Source organism: Peromyscus maniculatus, chromosome 1, assembly GCF_049852395.1.
Source record: "Peromyscus maniculatus bairdii isolate BWxNUB_F1_BW_parent chromosome 1, HU_Pman_BW_mat_3.1, whole genome shotgun sequence".
Lineage (NCBI taxonomy): Eukaryota > Metazoa > Chordata > Mammalia > Rodentia > Cricetidae > Peromyscus > Peromyscus maniculatus.
Window position 1 is genome coordinate 9,725,456 of NC_134852.1, and position 23,920 is coordinate 9,749,375.

Below are 23,920 nucleotides of genomic sequence, written 5' to 3' on the forward strand. Positions count from 1 at the left end.
TCATTGTTGGTATATAGAAAATCTATTGATTTTTTGCAAGTTGGTTCTGTATCCTGCCACATTGCTGAATTTTTTTTTTTTTTTTTTTTGGTTTTTCGAGACAGGGTTTCCCTGTGTAGCTTTGCACCTTTCCTGGAACTCACTTGGTAGCCCAGACTGGCCTCGAACTCACAGAGATCCGCCTGCCTCTGCCTCCCGAGTGCTGGGATTAAAGGCGTGCGCCACCGCCACCGCCACCACCACCCGGCCGCTGAATTTTTTTTAGCATTTCTAGAAGTTTTCTGATAGAAATTTTGTGATCTCTAATGTATAGTATCATGTTATCTGCAAATAAGGATAGTATAATTTTCTATCCCTTTAATTTTTCTTTCTTGTTTAATTACCCCAGTTAGGACATTGAGCACAAGATTGAGGAGTGGGACAGTGGACACCCATGTCTGATTTCTGACTTCAGTGGGATTTCAGTGAGCTTTTCTCCATTTAAGGTGATGTTGGCTATGGGTTTCTCATATATCACTTTCATGATGTTGAGGTATGCTTCCTCGATCCTTACATTTTCTCTAGGACTTTTATCATGAAGGCATGTTGGACTTCATCAGAGGCTTTTTCTGCATCTATTGAGATGATTGTGATTTTTGTCTTTAAGTGGATAATTCCATTGTTGACTTCTGTATTTTGAACCATCCCTGCATTTCAGGGATAAGGCCAACATGGTCATGGTGTATATCTTTTTTATGTATGTCTATGTTCTGCTGGAAAATATCTATTGAGCATATCAGTCTATGTTCATTGGGGATATCGCCCTGTAGTTTTCTTTTGTGTTGTGTCCTTATCTGATGTGAGTATTGAGGTGATATTAGAAGCAGTTTGGCATTGCTTCTTCTGTTACACATTTGGTTATGATACTGGAAGCAGTTTGAGTGCTCCTTCCATTATATTTTTTTTGTTGGTTGCTTTACTCTTTATTCTTTTTTAATTTTTTTATTTTATTTTATTTTACAATACCATTCAGTTCTACATATCAGCCACGGGTTCCCCTATTCTCCCCCCTACCACCCCCTCTCCTTACCCCCAGCCTACCCCCCAATCCCACCTCCTCCAGGGCAAATCCTCCCCCGAGGACTGCAATCAACCTGGTAGACTCAGTCCAGGCAGGTCCAGTCCCTTCCTCCCAGACTGAGCCAAGTGTCCCTGCATAAGCTCCAGGTTTCAAACAGCCAACTCATGCAATGAGCACAGGACTTGTTCCCACTGCCTAGTTGCCTCCCAAACAGATCAAGCCAATCAACTGTCTCACCTATTCAGAGGGCCTGATCCAGCTGGGGGCCCCTCAGCCTTTGGTTCATAGTTCATGTGTTTCCATTCATTTGGCTATTTTTTTCAATAATTGAGTAAAACCAAAATTTATTATAAGCCACAGTCGTCCTAGGGACCTCCATGCTATATATATAGCCTCTATGGTTCTATGGGTTGTGGTCTGATTGTTCTTTATTTTATATCTAGAATCCACTTATGAGTGAGTACCATGACTGTCTTTCTGGGTTTGGGTTACCTCACTCAGGATGATTTTTTTCTAGTTCCATCCATTTGCCTGCAAATTTCATGCTTTCATTGTTTTTCTCTGCTGAGTAGTACTCCATTGTGTATATGTACCACATTTTTTCCATCCATTCTTCCATTGATGGGCATCTAGGTTGTTTCCAGGTTCTGGCTATTACAAACAGTGCTGCTATGAACATAGCTGAGCATGTATCTTTATGGTATGAATCAGCATTCCTTGGGTATATGCCCAAGAGTGGGATGGCTGGGTCTTGGGGTAGTTCGATTCCTAATTTTCTGAGAAATGGCCATACTGATTTCCACAGTGCTTGTACAAGTTTACATTCCCACCAACAGTGGAGGAGTGCTCCCTTTGCTCCACATCCTCTCCAACATTGGCTGTCATTGGTGTTTTTGATCGTAGCCATTCTGATAGGTGTCAGGTGGTATCTCAGAGTCGTTTTGATTTGCATTTCTCTGATGATTAAGGATGTTGAGCATTTCTTTAAATGTCTTTCAGCCATTTGTAGTTCTTGTTTTGTGAATTCTCTGTTTAGCTCTTTAGCCCATTTTTTAATTGGACTGTTCAGTATTTTGATATCCAGTTTCTTGAGTTTTTTTTTTCTTCCATCACAGGCAATTTATTTTGTTCTATTCATTCACAGTTAATACAGAAAATACTTGGAAACATTTCCATATAATGTTTGACACAGAAATCATCAAATAGAAGTATACAATGTTGACAGGAGGCAGTACATTTATAATTTATAACCCCAAATGTATTTATAAATTAGAAATGGAAAGATCTATAAATGAAATTATGAAGGTTCACCAAAGTCATTTAATCTGTCAGTTTCTCATTCATTTTTATGTCTTAATAATATTCTATTGTATGAATAAGCCACATTTTATTTCTCTCCAGTATTTGATAGCTATTTGAGTTGTTTTAACTTTTTTACTATTAGCAACACACTGCTGTAAACCTTCATGTACATATTTCATAGGTGCGCATTTTCAGTAGTTTGAGGATATATTCCTAAGAGTAGAATTGTTGAGTAACAGAGTAACAATGTTTTGCATTTTGACCAACCACCAAACTGTTTTGCCAAAGTGGCACACCATTTTACAATCTCACCAAATCCTTGTTTTTAAGGCTCTGATTTTTGTACAAAAGCATTCAATCATTCTGTCAGACCAAACCAGGAAAAGTTAGCTATAGTTCAGAGCTGTTCTATTCCATTTACTATGCAAAGCCATTCTTGGCGTTTGCAACTCTCAGCCCTTTTGAGTATTCTTGCAGTGTTCACCTTTTCCTCCACCACTTTTTTTTCTTCTTTTTTTCTGGTTTATTTCTATCTATTACAAATGTATAAAAAATCCTCCATCAACGCTGCTGATAGCAGCAGAACCTTGAGAAATATACCTTTGGTTTGCCTCAGAAAAGGAACACATATTACACTGTAAAGTTTATAAAATTGGCGCAAAACATTGTGATAATGTTACAATACCAGTTTTAAGAGTTCAGTGACTAATGGGGAGCCGATGGGATACATGCAGAACTGTGAAAGCGATCTCACTTAGCCAGCTATACACGTAGACTGTAAATCTACATTCAGATCATTTCTGAACTAAGGCTATCATCTCAGTTTATCTGTTGAGGTCAACCAGGAAACCCTAGAATATACCTTGATTTTTGCAAAAAACAAAATAGGGGGAGGGGTTTCTTCAGCATTTCAGTCCACGAATAACAGTATCCTAATAGGCAAAGTGTTCTCTCACTGTCAACATAGAATGAACAGCTGTTGGAGGTCAACTTGGGCTTTAATTTGCATTAGCACTTACATGCATAGTAGTCCAAGTTGTTGACCTCATGACTTTAAAAAGTAACTCTAAAAAAGTAAAATGGCCCTTCTTGGAAGACTAAAGAAAGACATCCAGCCACAGTTGTAAAAAGTCTCATCCAAACAATATACCCTTTTATGAATTACGCCTAAATTAAAAAAAAAGTAGCCCCAAATAAGAAGCAGCTCTGAAAAAGAAAATATAACTTAAGATATTTGAAAAAAACAAGGTGAATACAGGTTTAAAAATAATTAAGATACATTTTCTTAAGGCTACCTAGAATTAGGCTTTAAAGAATTCTACCATTTCAAGTTTACCACTAGTTACTAGATACCTATTTACAAACAAGATGTTCACCTTTTTTGTTTCTTTCTCAAGAGAAAAATCTACCTTCAGACTATGAGGGTGGTGATGGGGAGGGACTAGAAAACAAGATTCAAACAATCCCATGCAAATATCACATTTTTCAAATGGAATAACTCCAAACTGCACTAGAAGTTCCAATCACTAAGACACTTTCCATTGAAATGATTTAAGTACAACTACATGGCACCAAGGTTTAGGCCTAATATAGGCCTGACAACCAAGTCCTTGTTTTCTGGAAGAAAGGCCTCAAAAGTCCCACTCAATTCCACATAACAATACTACAAAGATCAGTTAGGTTTTCCTTTCCTTAATATTTTTGTTTTTGACTTCTAATCTTAAAGACTAGATTAAAACTTAGCTCATTTCCCAGAAGGCATTGCTTCCCTTTGCTCTATGAAAGAGTCCACCAAGACCTCTTCCTCAAAACCATCTAGCCCCCAGCCTCCAGCCTGTGCTTGTGATGCATCTTTCTCAACATTCTGAAAAGGTACTGTAGGTAAAATATGCTCATAAACATTAAAACTAGTTGTTAGAAAGACGTAACTAGCTTTATAATTTAAGTTTTAAAGCATTAAATACTTAATTAAATAATTAAATACTTGCAGCTTAATCTGCACTGACAATGATTGTCGAAGCCTAGAATTCAACATTTACAAATTCTCATTCACACACACAAAACACACTATTATCACACAACTTGTGTCTTGAGAGAATCTTCTGCTTTTTAAATCTTTGGCCTCCCAGTCAATTCCAAGTTCAACCAACTTTTCCGAGTTCTGGTAGTTACCTGGACCACTGAGGCATTGCCACAAGACTTCTTCTCTTTTGAAACATCCTTTTTCTCTAGATATTAGGATAGCTACACCAGCTTGTTTCTTCTGTTGTGTATGTTGGTGTGGGATTATCTATTGCTTGATTTTTCATGGATGTGTTTAGCTTCTTTGGGTTGAATTTTCCCTTCTAGTGCTTTCTGTAGGGCTGGGTTTGTAAACAGGTATTGATTAAATCTGGTTTTATCCTGGAATATTTTGTTTACTCCGCCTATGGTGATTAAGAGTTTTGCTGGGTATAATAGTCTGGGTTGGCATCCGTGGTCTCTTAGTGTCTGCATGAGATTTGTCCATGATCTTCTAGCTTTCATAGTCTCTATTGAGTAGTCTGGTGTTATTCTGATGGGTTTACCTTTATATGTTACTTGGTCTTTTTCCTTTGCGGCTCTTAATATTTTTTCTTTGTTCTGTGTGTTTAGTGTTTTGATTATTATGTGGTGAGGGGACTTTTTTTTTGATCCAGCCTATTCGGTGTTCTGCAAGCTTCTTGTATCTTCATAGGTATTTCTTTCTTTAGGTTAGGAAAGTTTTCTTCTATGATTTTGTTGAATATATTTTCTGTGCCTTTGAGTTGGTATTCTCCTTCTTCTATCCCTATTATTCTTAGGTTTGGTCTTTTCATGGTGTCCCAAATTTCCTGGATGTTTTGTGTTACAACTTTTTTGTCTTTAGTGTTTTCTTTGACTGACGAATCTATTTTCTCTATCGTGTCTTCAGTGTCAGAAATTCTCTGTTCCATCTCTTGCAATCGGTTGGTTATGCTTGTTTCTGTAGTTCCTGTTCGTTTTGTCAGGATTTCTATTTCCAGCATTCCCTCAGCATGTGTTTTCTTTATTGTCTCAAATTCATTTTTCAGATCTTGGAATGTTTCTCTCATCTGTTTAATTGCTTTTTCTTGGCTTGATTTGATTTCTTCCCATTTTTTGTTCATTTTTTCTTCCATTTCTTTAAGGGAGTTTTTTATTTCCTCTTTAAGGGAAGTTTTTATTTCCTCTTTAAAAGAGTTTTTCATTTCCTCTTTAAGGAAAGTTTTTATTTCCTCTTTAAGGTAGTTTTTCATTTCCTCTTTAAGGAAAGTTTTTATTTCCTCATTGAGGGAATGTTTTATTTCTTCTTTAAGGGCCTCTATCATCTTCTTAAAGTCATTTTTAGGGTTGATCTCTTCTGTTTCTTCTGTCATGGTATGTTTAGGTCTTGCAGGTGTAGAATCACTAGGTTCTGATGTTGCCATATAGGTCTTTATGTTGTTGCCTGTATTTTTGCATTGGCGTCTACTCATCTTTTCTTCTGTGCGGTGCAGGTGGTGTCTGTGTCTGAGAGTGCCTCTCTTGTTCTAATTTTTAGTCTTGGTTTAGTAGGGGTTCTTGGTTAAATTGGTGCTATTGGGCTGTTTCTTCAGGGACAGCTGATTTCAGTCAGTGAATTATATACTTATGATTCTGGTGATCTGGTTTAGTGGCTGGGTAGTGCCTTCTTCTATGTTCCCAGGTCACGTTTTGTTCATTTGTCAACTCCTCAGCTGATCTTGTTTCTTCAGACTTCAAACTGTAGGCATCTGAATCCTCTCCCAGATGGGTTTCAGCTGAGCAGGGTAGTCTCACCAACACCTCCAAATTGTTGGGTTTCACAGGATCAGCAGTTGGGCCCTGGGTTGTCCCCAGATGGAGTGCCCAGACTCGCCCTGGTTCTGACCCATGGAGATAGCCTCTTCCCCAGGTGTTGGGGCTAGGGGCATCCCCGTTCCAAGCTGTGTCCGCCCCTCTCCGTCCCCCAGCCTGTCCACCCCTGTGGCCTGCCGCCACAGGCCCACTTGTGTCCGCTTGTCTCCGCTGCCAGGCCTGTATGTCCCTGTCAGCTGCCACTGGGTCTGTCTGCCTCTGCGGGCGGCCAACGGGCCTGTATGTCTCTGCCAGCTGCCACTGCGGGCCTACCTACCTCCGTCTGTCACCGCTGCCGGGCCCATCCACCTCTTCGAACTGCCACCCTGGGCCTGTATGTCCCTGTCGGCCGCTGCCACCGGGCCCTTCCACCTCTGCGAGTCGCCGACCTGCGTCCGCCTGTCTCCGCGTGTGGCCTGTCTACTTCGGTGGGCCGCTGCCGGGCCTGAATGTCTCCGTCGGCTGCCTCTGCTGGGCTCATCCACCTCCGTTTGCTTATCTCCGCCGCAGGGACTGTCCACCTCCGTGGGCCGCCGCTGGGCCTGAATGTCTCCACCAGCTGCCGCCGGGCCTAAATGCCCCCCTCGGCCGCTGCCGCCGGACTCGTCTACCTCTGCGGACCGCCACCACAGGCCTACCTGCGTCTGCCTGTCTCTGCCATCTTCTTCTTGAGTTCTTTATATACTGTGGAGATCAATCCTCTGTCAGATGTGGGGTTGGTGAAGATCTTTTCCCACTCTGTTGGCTGTCTTTTTGTCTTATTGACTGTGTCTTTTGCCCTGCAAAAGCTTCTCAATTTCGAGAGGTCCCATTTATTAATTGTTGTGCTCAAGGTCTGTGCTGTTTGTGTTTTATTTAGGAAATGGTCTCCGATGCCAATGCGTTCAAGAGTGCTTCCTACTTTCTTTTCTATTAAGTTTAGGGTAACTGGATTTATGTTCAGGTCTTTGATCCACCTGGACTTGAGTTTTGTGCATGGTGACAGATATGGATCTATTTGTAATCTTTTACATATTGAGATCCAGTTATGCCAGCACCATTTGTTGAAGATACTTTCTTTTTTCCATTGTATAGTTTTGGCTCCTTTGTCAAAAACCAGGTGTTCATGGATTAATGTCAGGGTCTTCAATTCGATTCCATTGGTACGTATGTCGGTTTTTATACCAGTACCAAGCTGTTTTTATTACTATAGCTCTATAGTAGAGTTTGAGGTCAGGGATGGTGATGCCTCCAAAGGTTGCTTTATCGTATAGGATTCTTTTAACTATCCTGGGTCTTTTGTTTTTCTATATGAAGTTGAGTATTTTTCTTTCCAAGTCTGTGAAGAATTGTGTTGGGATTTTGATGGGGATTGCATTGAATCTGTAGATTGCTTTTGGTACAATTGCCATTTTTACTATGTTAATCCTACCTATCCATGAGCATGGGAGATCCTTCCATTTTCTGATATCTTCTTCAATTTCTTTCTTTAGAGATTTAAAGTTCTTATCAAAAAGGTCCTTCACTTGTTTAGTTAGCGTTATCCCAAGGTATTTTCTATTATTTGTGGCTATTGTAAAGGGTGATGTTTCTCTGACTTCTTTCTCAGCCCTTTTATCATTTGTGTATAGGAGGGCTACTGATTTTTTTGAGTTGATCTTGTATCCTGCCACTTTACTGAAGGAGTTTATCAGCTGTAGGAGTTCCCTGGTAGAGTTTTTGGGGTCGCTTATGTATACTATCATATCATCTGCAAATAGTGAAAGTTTGACTTCTTCCTTGACAATTTATATCCCTTTGATCTCCTTTTGTTGTCTTATTGCTCTAGCTAGAACTTCTAGTACTATATTGAATAAATATGGGGAGAGTGGACAGCCTTGTCTTGTTCCTGAATTTAGTGGTATCGCTTTGAGTTTCTGTCCATTTAATTTGATGTTTGCTGTTGGCTTGCTATGAATTGCTTTTATTATGTTTAGAAATGTTCCTTGTATTCCTGATCTTTCTAAGACCTTTATCATGAAGGGATGTTGGATTTTGTCAAAGGCTTTTTCAGCATCTAAGGAGATGATCATGTGTTTTTTTTTCTTTCAGTTTGTTTATATGGTGTATTACATTGACTGATTTTCATATGTTGAACCATCCTTGCATCCCTGGGATGAATCCTACTTGGTCATGATGGATAATTGTTTTGATGTATTCTTGGATTCAGTTTACCAATATTATGTTGAGTATTTTTGTATCAATGTTCATGAGGGAGATTGGTCTGTAGTTCTCTTTCTTTGTTACATCTTTGTGTGGTTTGGGTATCAGGGTAATTGTAGCCTCATAAAAAGAGTTTGGTAGTGTTCCTTCTGTTTCTATTGTATGGAACACTTTGAAGAGTATTGGTATTAGTTCTTTGAAAGCCTGGTAGAATTCTGCACTGAAACCATCTGGTCCTGGGCTTTTTTTGGTTGGGAGACTTTTGATGACTGTTTCTATTTCTTTAGGGGTTATTGGTCTATTTAAATGGTTTATCTGGTCTTGATTTAATTTTGGTATGTGATATTTATCCAGAAAATTGTCCATTTCTTCCTGGTTTTCCATGTTTGTGGAGTACAGGTTTTTGAAGTATGATCTGATGATTCCCTGGATTTCCTCGTTGTCTATTGTTATGTCTCCCTTTTCATTTCTGATTTTGTGAATTTGGGTGCTCTCTCTTTGCCTTTTGGTTAATTTGGCTAGGGGTTTGTCTATCTTGTTGATTTTTTTCAAAGAATCAACTCTTTGTTTCACTGATTTTTTTGTATTCTCTTTTCTATTTCATTGATTTCAGCCCTCAATTTGATTATTTCCTGGTGTGTATTTCTCCTGGGTGAGTTTGTTTCTTTTTGTTCTAGAGCTTTCAGTTGTGCTGTTAATTCGTTGGTATGGGATTGCTCCATCTTCTTTATGTGTGCATTTAGAGCTATGAATTTTCCTCTTAACACTGCTTTCATAGTGTCCCATAAGTTTGGGTATGTTGTACTTTCATTTTCATTGAATTCTAGGAAATCTTTAATTTCTTTCTTTATTTCTTCCTTGACCCATTGATGTTTCAGGTGGGCATTATTCAGTTTCCATGAGTTTGTGGGTTTTCTATAATTTTTGTTGTTGTTGAGGTCTAACTTTAAGGCATGGTGGTCTAATAAGATACTGGTTATTCCAGTTTTTTTGTATCTGTTGAGATTTGTTTTGTGTCCAAGCATGTGGTCAATTTTTGAGAAGGTTCCATGGGGTGCTGAGAAGAAGGTATATTCTTTTGTGTTAGGATGGAATGTTCTGTAGATACCTATTAGGTCCATTTGAGTCATAACATCTGTTAGGTCCTTTATTTCTTTGTTAAGTTTCAGTCTGGTAGATCTGTCTTTTGGTGAGAGTGGTGTGTTAAAATCTCCAACTACTAATGTGTGGGGTTTGATGTGTGTTTTAAACTTTAGTAGTGTTTCTTTTATGAATGTGGGTGCTTTTGTATTTGGAGCATAAATGTTTAGAATCGAGACTTCATCTTGGTGGATTTTTCCTGTGATAAATATGTAATGTCCATCCTGATCTCTTTTGATTGATTTTAGTTTGAAGTCTATTTTATTAGATATTAGGATAGCTACACCAGCTTGTTTCTTAGGTCCATTTGCTTGGAAAGCCTTTTCCCAGCCCTTTACTCAGAGGTAGTGTCTGTCTTTGAAGTTAAGGTGTGTTTCTTGTATGCAGCAGATGGATGGCTCCTCTTTTCTTATCCATTATGTTAGCCTGTGTCTTTTTATAGGTGAGTTGATAGCATTGATATTAATGGATATTAATGACCAGTGATTGTTAATTCCTGTTATTTTTTGTGGTTATGTTGTGTTGTCCTTCTGTGGTGTATGTTGGTATGGAATTATCTATTGCTTGATTTTTCATGGATGTGTTTAGCTTCTTTGGGTTGGATTTTCCCTTCTAGTGCTTTCTGTAGGGCTGGGTTTGTAAACAGGTATTGATTAAATCTGGTTTTATCCTGGAATATTTTGTTTACTCCGCCTATGGTGATTGAGAGTTTTGCTGGGTATAATAGTCTGGGTTGGCATCCATGGCCTCTTAGTGTCTGCATGAGATTTGTCCATGATCTTCTAGCTTTCATAGTCTCTATTGAGTAGTCTGGTGTTATTCTGATGGGTTTACCTTTATATGTTACTTGGTCTTTTTCCTTTGTGGCTCTTAATATTTTTTCTTTGTTCTGTGTGTTTAGTGTTTTGATTATTATGTGGTGAGGGGACTCTTTTTTGGATCCACCCTATTTGGTGTTCTGTAAGCTTCTTGTATCTTCATAGGTATTTCTTTCTTTAGGTTAGGAAAGTTTTCTTCTATGATTTTGTTGAATATATTTTCTGTACCTTTGAGTTGGTATTCTTCTCCTTCGTCTATCCCTATTATTCTTAGGTTTGGTCTTTTCATGGGGTCCCAAATTTCCTGGACGTTTTGTGTTACGACTTTTTCGTCTTTGGTGTTTTCTTTGACTGACGAATCTATTTTCTCTATTGTGTTTTCAGTGTCAGAGATTCTCTGTTCCATCTCTTGCAATCGGTTGATTATGCTTGTTTCTGTAGTTCCTGTTTATTTAGTCAGGATTTCTATTTCCAGCAATCCCTCAGCATGTGTTTTCTTTATTCTCTCAAATTCATTTTTCAGATCTTGGAATGTTTCTTTCATCTGTTTAATTGCTTTTTCTTGGCTTTCTTTGATTTCTTCCCATTTTTTGTTCGTTTTTTCTTCCATTTCTTTAAGGGAGTTTTTTATTTCCTCTTTAATGGAGTTTTTCATTTCCTCTTTAAGGGAAGTTTTTATTTCCTCTTTAAGGGAGTTTTTTATTTCCTCTTTAAGGAAAGTTTTTATTTCCTCTTTGAGGGAATGTTTTATTTCTTTAAGGGCCTCTATCATCTTCTTAAAGTCGTTTTTAGGGTTGATTTCTTCTGTTTCTTCTGTCTTGGTATGTTCAGGTCTTGAAGGTGTAGAAACACTAAGTTCTGATGTTGCCATATAGGTCTTTATGTTGTTGCCTGTATTTTTGCACTGGTGTCTACTCATCTCTTCCTCTGTGTGGTGCAGGTGGTGTCTGTGTCTGAGAGTGCCTCTCTTATTCTAATTTTTAGTCTTGGTTTAGTAGGAGTTCTTGGTTAAATTGGTGCTATTGGGCTATTTCTTTAGGGGCAGCTGATCTCAGTCGGTGAAGTATATACTTATGATTCTGGTGATCTGGTTTGGTGGCTGGGCAGCGCCTTCTTTTGTGTTCCCAGGTCACGTTTTGTTCATTTGCCACTCCTCAGCTGATCTTGTTTCTTCAGACTTCCAACTGTAGGCATCTGAGTCCTCTCCCAGATGGGTTTCAGCTGAGCGGGGTAGTCTCACCAACACCTCCAAGTTGTTGGGTTTCACAGGATCAGCAGCTGGGCCCTGGGTTGTCCTCAGACAGAGTGTTCAGATTCGTTCTGGTTCCATCCCACGGAGATAGCTTCTTCCCCGGGAGTTAGGGTTAGAGGCATCCCTGTTCAAAGCTGAGTCTGTTTGTCTCTGTCGCCGGGCCTGTCTACCTCTGTGATCCGCTGCCGGGCCTGTATGTCCCTGTCAGTTGCCGCTGGGTCTGTCTGCTTCTGCAGGCCGCCGCCAGGCCTGTATCTCTGCTGGCTGCCGCCAAGGGCCTACCTACCTCTGCTTGTCTCTGTTGCCGGGCCCGTCTACCTCTGTGGGCCACCACCTGGCCTGTATGTCTCTGCCGGCTGCTGCTGGGCCTGTATGTCCCTGTAGGCCGCTGCTGCCGCCAGGCCCATCTACCTCTGTGGGGTGCCGCCGCCAGGCCCGTCTACACCTGCATCTGCTTGTCTGCGCCGCCGTTCTGTCTCACTCTTTATTCTTTGAGAGGCCTGCCACCCAGCTCCAGTGTCTTCACATGCTGCTGGTCATGGCGGCAGCTGGCAGTGTCTCTCCCTTCTGTTATATTTAATGGATGAGCCACTGCTGCTATAATGACCAACCTTTAGCAGCTCAGGAACTGAAGGGGAGCCATGAGGTCAGCAGACTAAGCACACAATTGACTTATTTATCTGAGGGAGTAAAACTTAATTCTCTGGGGCCAGCAAAAAAGGGAAACACACAAGCGCATGTGTATACACACACACACACACACACACACACACACACACACACACCTACACACACACACACACCTACCTACCAGTGCAACAGGTCAGAATCTCACCTATGGTGCTGATGAATGGCAAGCCTTTGGCAGGTCAGAAAAACTGAAGAGAAGATGCAGAGTCATCTACTACTGAACAGGCAAGCAGACACACAAGGACTTTCTTGAGGGTCAAAGTTTAGTTCTTCCTTTTACTCTTTCTGTTGCTTGTTCTACTCTATTTTTCTGTTCTCTACTTCTACCCTGATGTTTTCCCTTCTTCCATTTTCTTGATGAGTTCTTTTAACGACTTCCTGGTATCTTTTTTTCTCTTATGTCTTCTATACTCCAGCAAAATCTTTCAAGTGATATAAAAATTACAATGTGGTTACATTCTATTTTTTAAGTGAATGATTATAATGAATACAGTAAAAAGCAGCATTTTTTCATATTGCTTGCATGGTTAAACATTTTACATATTACAGGTGAGAAACAAATTATTCCCACGACCCACATACATTCACAGCCAAGCAATTTGTTATCAATTAACAAAGTGTAAGCAAGCAATATATTTTTCTCAGTTCTTTGACTAGCAGGCTGTGTTTGTGGTTACAAAGAAAGGATTGTTTACTTTATTACTTATCTCAAAAGGTAATCTTTAAAAAAGTCTTAAAATAATGACAAATCTAAAGTTTTATATATGAAAAACAGCTCTACTTTAGATCTTCAGGGGGCATACCCATTTATTAACAGTTTTTTATAGCAGGAAGCTGAGAGCAGAAATAGGTACAAGGAACTAATCATCACCTTTGATCACCAACTCATCCTAACAAGAAAAGTACATCAGTCAGCAATAGCAATAGCCAGGCTGCCATGGTTTTTGTTCCCTGACTTCAATGAATTCCTCACTCAAATATTAAAAGTGTGCCTTTCTAAACTTTAAATTGTTTCCCAAGATTTTCTATCTCAAAGCCATTAACAAAAACATCTTAACCTTAAGTCATTATTTAAAGCTTTGTTTCAGCTATGATGCACACCAAAACCTGTGAACACTTCTCCTAACATTAAGATTAAAAGACCTTGTGCTAGCCTAGCTTCTGGGACTCTGTTGTTTTCTTAATCATTAACCTTAATTCTGTGTTTTTAACTTGTCATATCCCTTGCTTATTTGGTCTAGGACTCTCTATTTTATCTTTGAGTCCTAATATTCTGTCTTTTGGTTGATTTCATTCTACTTGTAAGCATTTCCTTTGAATTTCCTAGTTGGGATCTTTTGGGTTTTTCAATTCCATCTTCATCTCAACTTGGGTCCTCTTAAATTGCCTGAATTATTTCCATCAACCTTATGTTTGTATTCCTTTTGCACTGTGGGGTGGGGGCAATGACTCAGGCATTTGTTATCAAGTTATCTCTCCTTAATTTCATTGAGCAGTTTCTTTGTGTCTTCTACAAAGTTTTTTAATTCTTTGAAATTCACGATTGTTCTTTTATATTCTTCATTTAGGTAACTCTTGCTGGCAAACATTTCAACAAGAGTAGTAGGTATTAGGAGATAGTGAAGGAGATACTGGTTTGATCTTTCATATCATTGGCATTTTCATGATGAGGGCAGGAGAGAATGAGTGGGCATCTTGGACCTAGAGTTTGGAAGTTGCTTGAGTAGAATGAAGTCAGGTGTACAGAGAGGACAGGGAGAATGTCCAAGATGTGCCTCCTGGTTAAAGCCTGGAGTGTGAGCATAGATCTGGCTGGGTAGAGATGTTAGATATGGCAGGAGAAGCCGCCTGTGGGTTGGGTATAGGTAAGGAGGATTTTGGCACAAGTCAGGGCACTGGATGTTGGACCCAGGCAAGATATGGTGAGTTAGGGATAAGGTATAGATAAGGTGAGGTCAGAGAAACCCATTGGGCTGGATCCTGACAAAGGAGGTGGGATGTGTGGTTGGATGTAAAGATTTTATGAGGCATAGAAGAGACATGTGGGTGGTCGCAGGTAGAGCAAGTCTTGGTGGAATCCTAAAGGGAGCCTTAGAGGTTGGTTGCAGTTTAGGCAGGGGGTACAAGACTGGGCTGGGTCATTAAATGTGGGACCCAGGCTAGATTTTGTGGGTTAAGGAGAAGGCATATGGATGGAGAGGTCATGGAGGCTCAACCTGGAAAAGGAGATGGGAGGTCTGGCTAAGTGAAGAGGTTAGATGTGGCACTGAAGAGAATTCTATTTGTATATTGTTAACATTATTACTTGTTATATGTGTAGCTAACAAGGATTCTTCTACTATTCTGTAGACTGGTCATCTGATTGTTTCCTTGATTGCAGAAACTTTTGAACTTTATGCAGCCCCTTTTGTCAGTCCTGGCTTTACTTCCTGACCACTGGGTAATTAACTGAACCCACCTTCCAGAAAGTGACTATCTGAATCCATATCTTGAGATGTTGCCCTCTTCTCCTCCAACAGCTTCAGAGTTTTGTAGGGTCTTATTTTTTTAACATTTTAATAATAATTTCATTAATCCTTTGGGAATTTCATATAATGTATTTTGATCATATTCACCCTCTTTCCCCAAACTGTTCCAAGATCTACCCCCACCTTCCCAATTTCATATTCTCTTTTTTAACCCATGGAGTTGAACCAGTTACTCAAAGGTATGGAGCCTGCCCTGAAGCATAGTCTACCTACCAGAGTTCACACCCTTAAAGAAGACTGACTCTCCCATCCTCCCCCTGGGAGCTCTCAATTGCCAACAGTTCCTCAACTAGGGGTGGGACTTTGTGCTGACTCCAACTCGCTCGCCACACCTCCATGCTGGGATTTTGTCTGGCTTGAGATTACACAAGACTCCTACATGCCGTTTAAACTGCAGTGAGTTCACACATGCAGCTTCTCTATCATGCCCCCCAAACAAACACTTTTCTTGTCAGTTATCCACCAGGCCTTCCAGTCCCTCCTCTGCAATTGTCCCTCATCCTTGGGTAGAGTGTGATGACATGAATGTCCTGTTTCAGGATGAGCACTCCTCAGAATTTCAGATCTCATATCGTGGTCCAATGTTTCTGATTTTCACCCTTTTGCATAATACTTTTATGAATTGTACAGAAGAAAAAGTTCCTCTATAACCATCTTGGTTTTTTTATTGCCTGGGTCCCTGATAATGAGAAAAATTAGGGCAAAAATTGGAGTTTTGTTACATGCAGGTGTAGTTGGAAGTTTTCTTGTGTCCTGCCTGGCCTGTGGTCAGGACAAATATCTCTCTCCCACCGGTCCTGCAGCTGCTTGGACCCAAGTAACACACTGAGGCTTATATTATTTATGAACCATATGGCCATTAGCTCAGGCTTATTACTAACTAGCTCTTACACTTAAATGCAGTAGTTATGTCATACCTTAGAAGACACTACCTGTCCTTTGATTTCTATGTTCTTTTGCCTCCTCCTCTTCATTATTCCCTGTTCCCCGAAGGAGAGGAAAAAGGTGTCCCATTTAGTGAAGATTATTCAATATATGCTTACAATCAGCACTTGGACCAGTTCCATGTTGCTTTAGTAACAACTACTCAACTGTAAAAGTTTTCCCTGACCCAAACTGGCATTGCTAAACTGGGCATCAAGATTAGATGTTTAGAAAACAATTGATAAGCACATTGTGTCTATTTAGCCAAATAACAGCAGTAACTTCCTCATGAAGGTCTATGTCCTCCCAAGCTAAAGACCTTTGACCAGGTTTACAACATAATACCAGATTTTAATTTCTTCCGGTGGAGACAGTATCAAATCAATCAGAAAGCAGGAATAGAGAAGTGGCTTAGTTGTTAAGAGCACTTGCTGCTCTACCAAAGGTCCTGAGTTCAGTTCTCAGCACCTATATCTTACTGGCTCACAACCATCTCTCCAGCTCCATGGGATCTGATGCCTCTGGCCTATGTGGGCATCTGGAAATAACTAGATTCAGATACATACATATACACATAATTTAAAATTTTAGAACATTTTAAAATTCCAATCAGAAAGCATTTGGTTTGCATGCCATTATTTGCACACTGACACTGCCCTGGCAGAGCATTGTTATGACAGGCAGGATCCACAGCTGGGTAAAACCACTAACACTTACATCATTATACTCTCCAACACTATGAAAGCTCCAAGCAGAGAGTGAGTTTCCAGATGAGTGTCAGTGTGATTTGTCTTGCCACAAAAGTATATGGGTCTTATGTCTAGTTCTGGTTAGCAGCCAAGAGTAGTGGCAATAAACTTGTGCTGATTTGGAAGGCTCTAGAGCCTCACTGGCCAATAACTTATGAAAAACACACCTCTAACACTGGAATTTCCATTTAATCCTATGCATTGAGGTTTTCTTATAGCATTTTAACACTATCTGTATAGCCCAAGTTACCTTAGAATTGCTATCAGCTGAGGTTCATCTTATCCAGCGTCCTAAGTGATGAAATTATGACCATGCAACACCACACTCAGGTTGCACTGAGTTTGAATATAGCAAATGTGTCTTATGACAACTCTCCAGAGCAGAGGCATCTGACTTGGTGAGAGAGCTGTGTACTCTCTTTACTCCCTATAAACTACCCATTATACTTCCAAGCTTACAATTTGAGCAGAATTTGCAGTTCTAGAAATATGGGGGGGGGGAGACATCACAAGCCTGAAAAACTAAGATGATCTTGGAAGAAGAAAAGTTAGTTGTGATTAAAAATAGAAAAGAAAATGTCCCAAGCCACAAAGAGGACTAAGAAGAGGATGATATGAGCATAGAGGAATATTCAGTGTACTTATGTGAACATATCCATGTATGAATGTTTGAGGTGTGGTATGTGCATGAGTGTGCACACATGAGCTCACCCATTGTATACATGTGGAAGCCAGAAATTGGCGTTAGGCTTCTTCCTCTAGCCTTCTCTACCTTATCCTTTGAGATACGGTCTCCCACTGGATCCAGAACTCTGATTGGCTAGGCTGTCTGCTCATCAAGCCCAACCTTCATAGCACTAAGGTGACAGGCACACACCAATAGGCTTGGTTTTGCATAAGTGCTAGAGACTGAACTCAGGTCCTCATGCTGGGAAACTACCAACCGAACCATCTCCCCAACCCCTGTACGAGAATTTTAAATGGCAAAGAGAATCGAATCATTCTCAACAAAGAGGTCACTTTCCCATCAAAGCAATTTCCATTTTTTTTTATTTCATCAGACTAAAATATAAATAGGAACTGGACAGACAGTTCAACAGTAAGAAATGCATACTGTTCTTGCAGAAGACCTGAGTTTGGGTCCCAGCACCCACATCAGCCCACTCTCAGCCACCTGTAACTGCTGCTCCAGGGGATCCAATGCCTTCTCCTGGCTTCTATGTGCACCACACTCATGTGTCCATGACCACACATAATTAAAGTTTTTTTTTAATTATTTCAAATTGGACCCTTTTTGAAAGTCCATTTGCAAAAGCGATTTCTGAATCACATTTTGCTGAAATGGACTTGGATTGAAGTTGGTCTTTGAGAGGTGTGTTTCCCATGTTCCTTTTCTACTTTATACAAGGTAATTTTTTTCACAATAACCAACTATGTTCTGTCTGTCTCCTCTCTCCATCATTGGCTGGGAAGAACACAAGCATAAAAAGAGCTGGTTGGATCACTACCTGAATGAATGGAAATACAGGTTCTGGCCTTCATGCAATGAACGCCTCTACATAGAGACTGAGAGCTACAGGACCCTCATGACACTATGTAATCCGAAGGCAGGAATGCCATTTGCTCATGCAATAGTGTTGCATGGCCCTCCACATTCTGGCAAAACCACAGTGGTCAATAGGCTAATGCTGCAATGGTCAGAGAGCAAGCAGGCCCAGATGTTCCCATGTGCCTTCTACATCAACTGCGGGGAGATTAATGAAATGAGACCTTGCACTTTTGTACAGCTCCTCACCATGGAAAAACCCTCGTGGAGAAAGTATGTGATGAAGTCCCTAGCCATGGGAGAAAACTTCTTGTTTGTGGTGGATGGTTTTGATGAGCTGAAATTCCCAGCCGAAGTGCTGATGCATGACATCTGTGGGGACTGGAACACAGAGAAGCCTGCGGTTGTCCTGCTGAGCAGTTTGCTGCAGAGGAAGATGGCCCCCCATGCCACACTGCTGGTGACCACGCGAACACAGGCGTTACGGCAAATCCACCTTATGATAGATCAGCCCTTCCTTGTAGACATTCAGGGCTTCTCGGAACGGGAGAGGCAGGAATACTTTCAAAAGTTCTTTAAAGATTTGAAGTATATCAACAGGGCACATGGCATTTGGGAGCCTGGTGATGACACCGCCCAGCAGGCCACCGCCTCTGTTGCAACGACCGCCGAGCAGGGCGCTGAAGACATGGTGGAGAGCGATGATGTAATGGCACTAAGAGCTTTAAATGCACTGAGAAGCAATGCGGCTCTCTTCCACATGGCCTCACTTCCTTCTGCATGTTCAATATTCTGCGTCTGTCTGGACCAAGGGATGAGGAAGAGGGAAGACCTTGCTCTGAGGTGCCAGACCCATACCTCTATGTTCCTGAACTACCTCTTCAGTGTCCTCTCACCAGAAACCTACCAAAGCTGTTTGAAAACGCAAGTCCCGAGCACGTTCAGGAAAGTGTGTATCCTGGCTGCTGATACTCTGTTGGAACAGCTGCCTGTGATCTGTGAAGAAGACTTGTTGAGATTAGACGTGAACCTGAATATAATGCATTTTTTTGATTGCAGGAATGTCGTTGATCGGAAGAAGAACAACTGCTACAGCTTCTACCACCTCAGTGTCCAGCAGCTCATGGCTGCCATCATATTTGTTCAAGAACTTGAGAAAGAAGATAAACGTGTCTCTAAATACAGTATGCAGAAATTGGTTTCTAGGGAAACAAGATTAAAGAACCCCAACCTGTCAGGAGTGCTACTATTTGTATTTGGACTCTTGAATGAGACTCGACTTCAAAAGTTGGGGACCTTTTTTGACTTCCAAATATCAATTAGGGTCAAGAAGAAACTCCTGGAGTATAAGTCGGGGGAAAATAAACCCTTCCCATTACTGATAGATCGACAACAGATTTTGTCTTGTCTCTATGAATCTCAAGATAAGGAGCTTGTGAAGGAAGTCATGGCCCTCTTTGAGGAAATCTCCTTAGATTTGAAAACCAGCACGGACCTCATAAGTGCTTCATTTTGCCTCAAGAATTCTCAAAATCTGCAGACAGTGTCCCTACAAGTGGCAAAGGGGATCTTCCCAGAAAATGATGCTGTTTTGGAGTCCACAGCTCAGTATCAAAGGTAAGAACCCTATTTTCCTTTCTGGCTTCTTAATGGTGCTTGCACCCTCCAGCTCATCCAATGTTTTGTAGTAAAAGGTTGAAATCTCTCATTCTCTATAGCTCAAGGTAAACATGTTATACATGCTTGCCTGCCTTCCTACTTAATAATAAAATCCTACTGGTACGATTAAAGATGCCAGCCTGAAACTTAAACATCTTCAGACCTATGGTCTCCTGCCTTTCAGTGAGCAATTGTTTTATTACTTTCCTTGTGGCACAGTCATAATTTTACTTGATTTTCCTGCCAGTACCCCCTCATCTCCCTGCCCACCATCTATGTTTAAACCCTTTCACTCGTGGGTATCCTACTACCACTTTTATATCTCATGTGTTTTATTAGACTTACTATATATGTGTGTGCAGAGGCTAGATAGCTTGTTCTCAGAGGAAACCAATTATCTCCTTGAATCGTGTGTATCCTAGAAATTGAATTCATCAGGTTCGGCAGGAAGCTGCTTTTCTCAGTGAATCATCTTGCCTGTCCTCATATTACATGTGCTCTGTTTTCCTCTCCCTTTTTGTTTCCTCCACTCATGGGTCCTTTCCTAGTTTTCCTAAGTATGTAACATCATTAGTCATCCTGGGGATGGAAATTAAAAGTATACTGAGGTCAGTGGAGAGATGGTTTCACAGTTAAGAGCACTTAAGTGGTCTTCCAGAGGAGCTGAGTTCAATCCCCCAGCACTTTCGTGGTCTTCATGATGCTTACAATTGTCTATAACTCCAGTTCCAGGGAATCTGGTGTCCTATTTTGATCTCCATGGGCTAGCCATGTACATGGTGCGTAGACATACATGTAGGCAAAACACTCACACACGAATCATAAATCTTCAAATCCATGCATTCTACCTTACCCTGCCGTCACCTCATACCTTTCTCAGCCTCAAGCACTATTTCAATATTCATGTTGTCTTTTTTTAAATTGCTATATATAATAAAACATTTGATATTTGTCCTTCTGGTTCAGCTTACTTCACTTTTGGTGTCTCCTAGTTGCCTGAGTTACTGCAAATGATTATAGCGCATTGTTCTGTAAAGAAAAATTAAATCATAACAGTTGCAAGAAAATGGATGGAATTGGAAACTAAGCCAAGAAGCCAGATTTCAGACAAATACTGTGTTCTCTCTAATAAACTGATTCTAGATTTTAATTTTTGTATATGTGTGTATATATACACATGTGGAGGGTTAGGTTATAAAAGTACAAAAGACTATACTGATTAAATTTTTTCAAGTGAATCCAAACTGCAGTCACCTAGGAGAAGAGAACATAAATTAAGGGATTGTCTCCATCAGACTGGCTTGTAAACAAGTCTGTGAGACATTTTATTCTGGTTGGTAATGATGTGGGAGGTCCCAGCCCACTGTGGGTGGTTTCATTCCTGAGCTAGGGGTCCTGGGTAGTAGTATAAGAAAGCAGATTGAGCAAGACAGTGAGCAGTGTCCCTGCATGGCCTGTTCTTGCCTTGAGTTCCCACCATCGTTCATGGACTATGATGGGGAAGACAAAAACCAAATAAACCCTTTACTCCACAAGTTGCTTTTGGTCATGGTGTTTAACCACAGCAGCAGAGAAGCAAAGTAGACCAGGCATCATGAGATGGAAAGGTATCTTACAGGAAGAAATGCATGCAGTAGAATATATGTTGCATGGAAACATAAGGAAACTATTGGGGAGCAAAGGGGACCAGAAATTAGCAGGCAGGTGAGCGGAGTCAAACAAAGTATAGGGGAAATGCCATAACAACCATCCCTTTGGATGCTGATGTGAAAGACGAATTGCAAAAACTTCTGTAGAAACCATGAAGATGGCTCAGTCCTTATAGAGCTCAATCCTTAAATCACTTAAGGCAAGTGGAAAGATCTAAGTTTAGATCTCAGAGCCCACACCAAAGCACTAGGTAATAGGTAATGCATGCCTGCAATCTCAGCGATGACAGGTGGATCCCTGGAATCTTATGTCCGGCTGGCCTGGTCTGCTTGGTAAAGTGCCAAACCCATGAAAGATTCTGCCTCAAGCAAAAGGTAGAAGGTGCCTGAGGATCTCAAGGGGCATGTGAGCACACATGAATACACGAAGAAATGAAAACAAGCCTCTTTGTCTTTGTAGGTCTCAAGACAACCAACACCTGCTAGCTTTCTGGACAGACTTTTGTGACTTGTTTAATTCAAATGAGAAACTGGTCTTTCTGAATATTGGCAAGAGCTTCTTCAGCAGATCCTCACTGGAGATTCTGTGTGACAAACTGTCCTCTGCTCCCTGCCATCTCCAGAAAGTGCTGTAAGTAAGATCAGATCTCCAGAGAGATCCCCCTAGCATATGACCAAAGCTCTCACATTATAGAAGAAATCCTCAAACTTGTATCCTGGACTCTAACCAGGTACCTAAGATACAGGGTATTTAGGCGTCCCTAACCTTAATTTTACCTAGAAAAGAATCCTACAGTAACTTCAGTATAATACAGGATACACATTTAATGTCCACATACACCATAAGAAAAATAATCAAAATCCCTAGGCAGTTTGAGTCCTGCTTCGGCAGCCATTGGTCTCTAAGTAGAACAGAGTCCCCCAACCTCAGTGGGCACTTGAGGTATGTGTTTCTTTATTGGGGGGAGGAAGGTTGGCCTGTTCACTGTAAAATGGTGAGCAGTGTCCCTGACCTCCACATGCCAGATATCAACAGCAGTTCCTTCCTTCAGTTATGAGATATCTCAGTGTCTTCAGGTGTCACCTAGTACCCCAGGGGATGCAGCATTGTGACAGGCTGGAAGCCACAGATGTAGAGAGATAGAGAGCAGTGTGCTTAAGGCATGAGCATGGAAAGTCAACTGGGCAAGATGTGTGCATCCATGACCCAAAAAAAACATATATGCAAATGAGTGAGATTGGAATGAAAGGTATCTGGTTAAAATATCGACAGGGGAAAGGTAAATATATAGCTTGAATGCATGAGCACAGAGTGTGGAAAACTTTTCTGTCTTCCTTAATGTTCAGCTGTGGATTGTGTGCCTAGAAGGTTTAAATCTAGAAAGGTGTGAGTCACAAGGGTTTCAGGGAAATTTCTTTAATTTGACATGTATGAGTTTTTCTCTGCGTGTATGTATACACACCATGTACATTCCTGGTGCCAATTGGAGATCAGAAAAGGACATTGGATCCCCTGGAACTAGAGTAACAAACAGTGTGAGCCAGCCTGTTGGGCACTCTGCAGAGTATCAAGTGCTCTTAACCACTGAGCCATCTCTCTGAAACCTATTATTCTTTCTTGGTGTATAAGAATAAGAACTCTCCTCGAGGTGGGAATGGGGGTGGGCTGGGGGGAAGGGGAGGGGGGCAGGAAGGGAGAGAACAAGGGAATATGTGGCTGTTATGTAGAACTGAATAGTATTGTAAAATAAAATAAAATAATAATAATAATAAAAAAGAATAAGAACTCTCATCCACTAAGATGGCACTGGAGAAGAACTCTGACTCTAAATACAATAGAGCACCTCACAGTCTTCCACAGGACAAGGCATTTGTATAAAGGTATTCACTGGTAACACTTCAAAAAATGGATGTTTCATTCTCCACCCCCATCCAAAAAAAAAGATGGCCTTTGAGTGGAAGAGAGCTTGTGACTGAACTCTCCCTTAGTAGATGTTGGAAATGACTAAAGAAACCAGGACTTCAGATAGTTTCTAAAGAGAACTGTTGGTCAATGCAAACAAAGCTTTAGTTGAGGTGAGTAAGATCTGGAAAGTAGCATATGCTGTAATGTCACTATAGCAGCAATATATAGCCCACTTTTGCTGAGAAGAGTTGGGGTGAGCGGGAGGGGGCGGTTTAGAGACAGAGTCTCACTATGTAGCCTTGGCTTTCCCACAACTCCTCTGTAGATCAAGTTGGCTTCAAACTTCTGACAATCCCCCTGCCTCCTGTGTCCTGGGATTACAGACCCATGCCGCCACACCTGGCAGGAGAGCAGAGATCTCCCATGTTCTCCCACACAAAACAGAAAATGGCTTGTTTCACACAACATGACCTTGAGTTCCATCTGTTTTTATAACTCTGTCCCCAGGGGATCTGATGCCCTCTTCTGGACTCTGAAGGCAGCTGAACTCAGACATGCATATACCCACATACATCCACAGGCACAGACAGACACATACACACATCGTCACAGAATTAAAAATAAATCTTTTTAAAATCTATCT

At 40.8% G+C, this 23,920-nt stretch overlaps 1 protein-coding gene across 1 annotated transcript in view; it reads left to right on the plus strand.

The window, feature by feature from the left end:
* LOC143271735 (NACHT, LRR and PYD domains-containing protein 2-like) overlaps positions 1-23,920 on the plus strand; it is a 62,006-nt gene that overhangs the window by 24,390 nt on the left and 13,696 nt on the right. Inside the window, exons 4-6 of the mRNA XM_076563608.1 lie at positions 17,991-18,645; positions 18,733-19,680; positions 21,832-22,002. Of these exons, the coding sequence (XP_076419723.1) occupies positions 17,991-18,645; positions 18,733-19,680; positions 21,832-22,002 (1,774 nt within the window). The remainder of the gene's footprint in view (positions 1-17,990; positions 18,646-18,732; positions 19,681-21,831; positions 22,003-23,920) is intronic.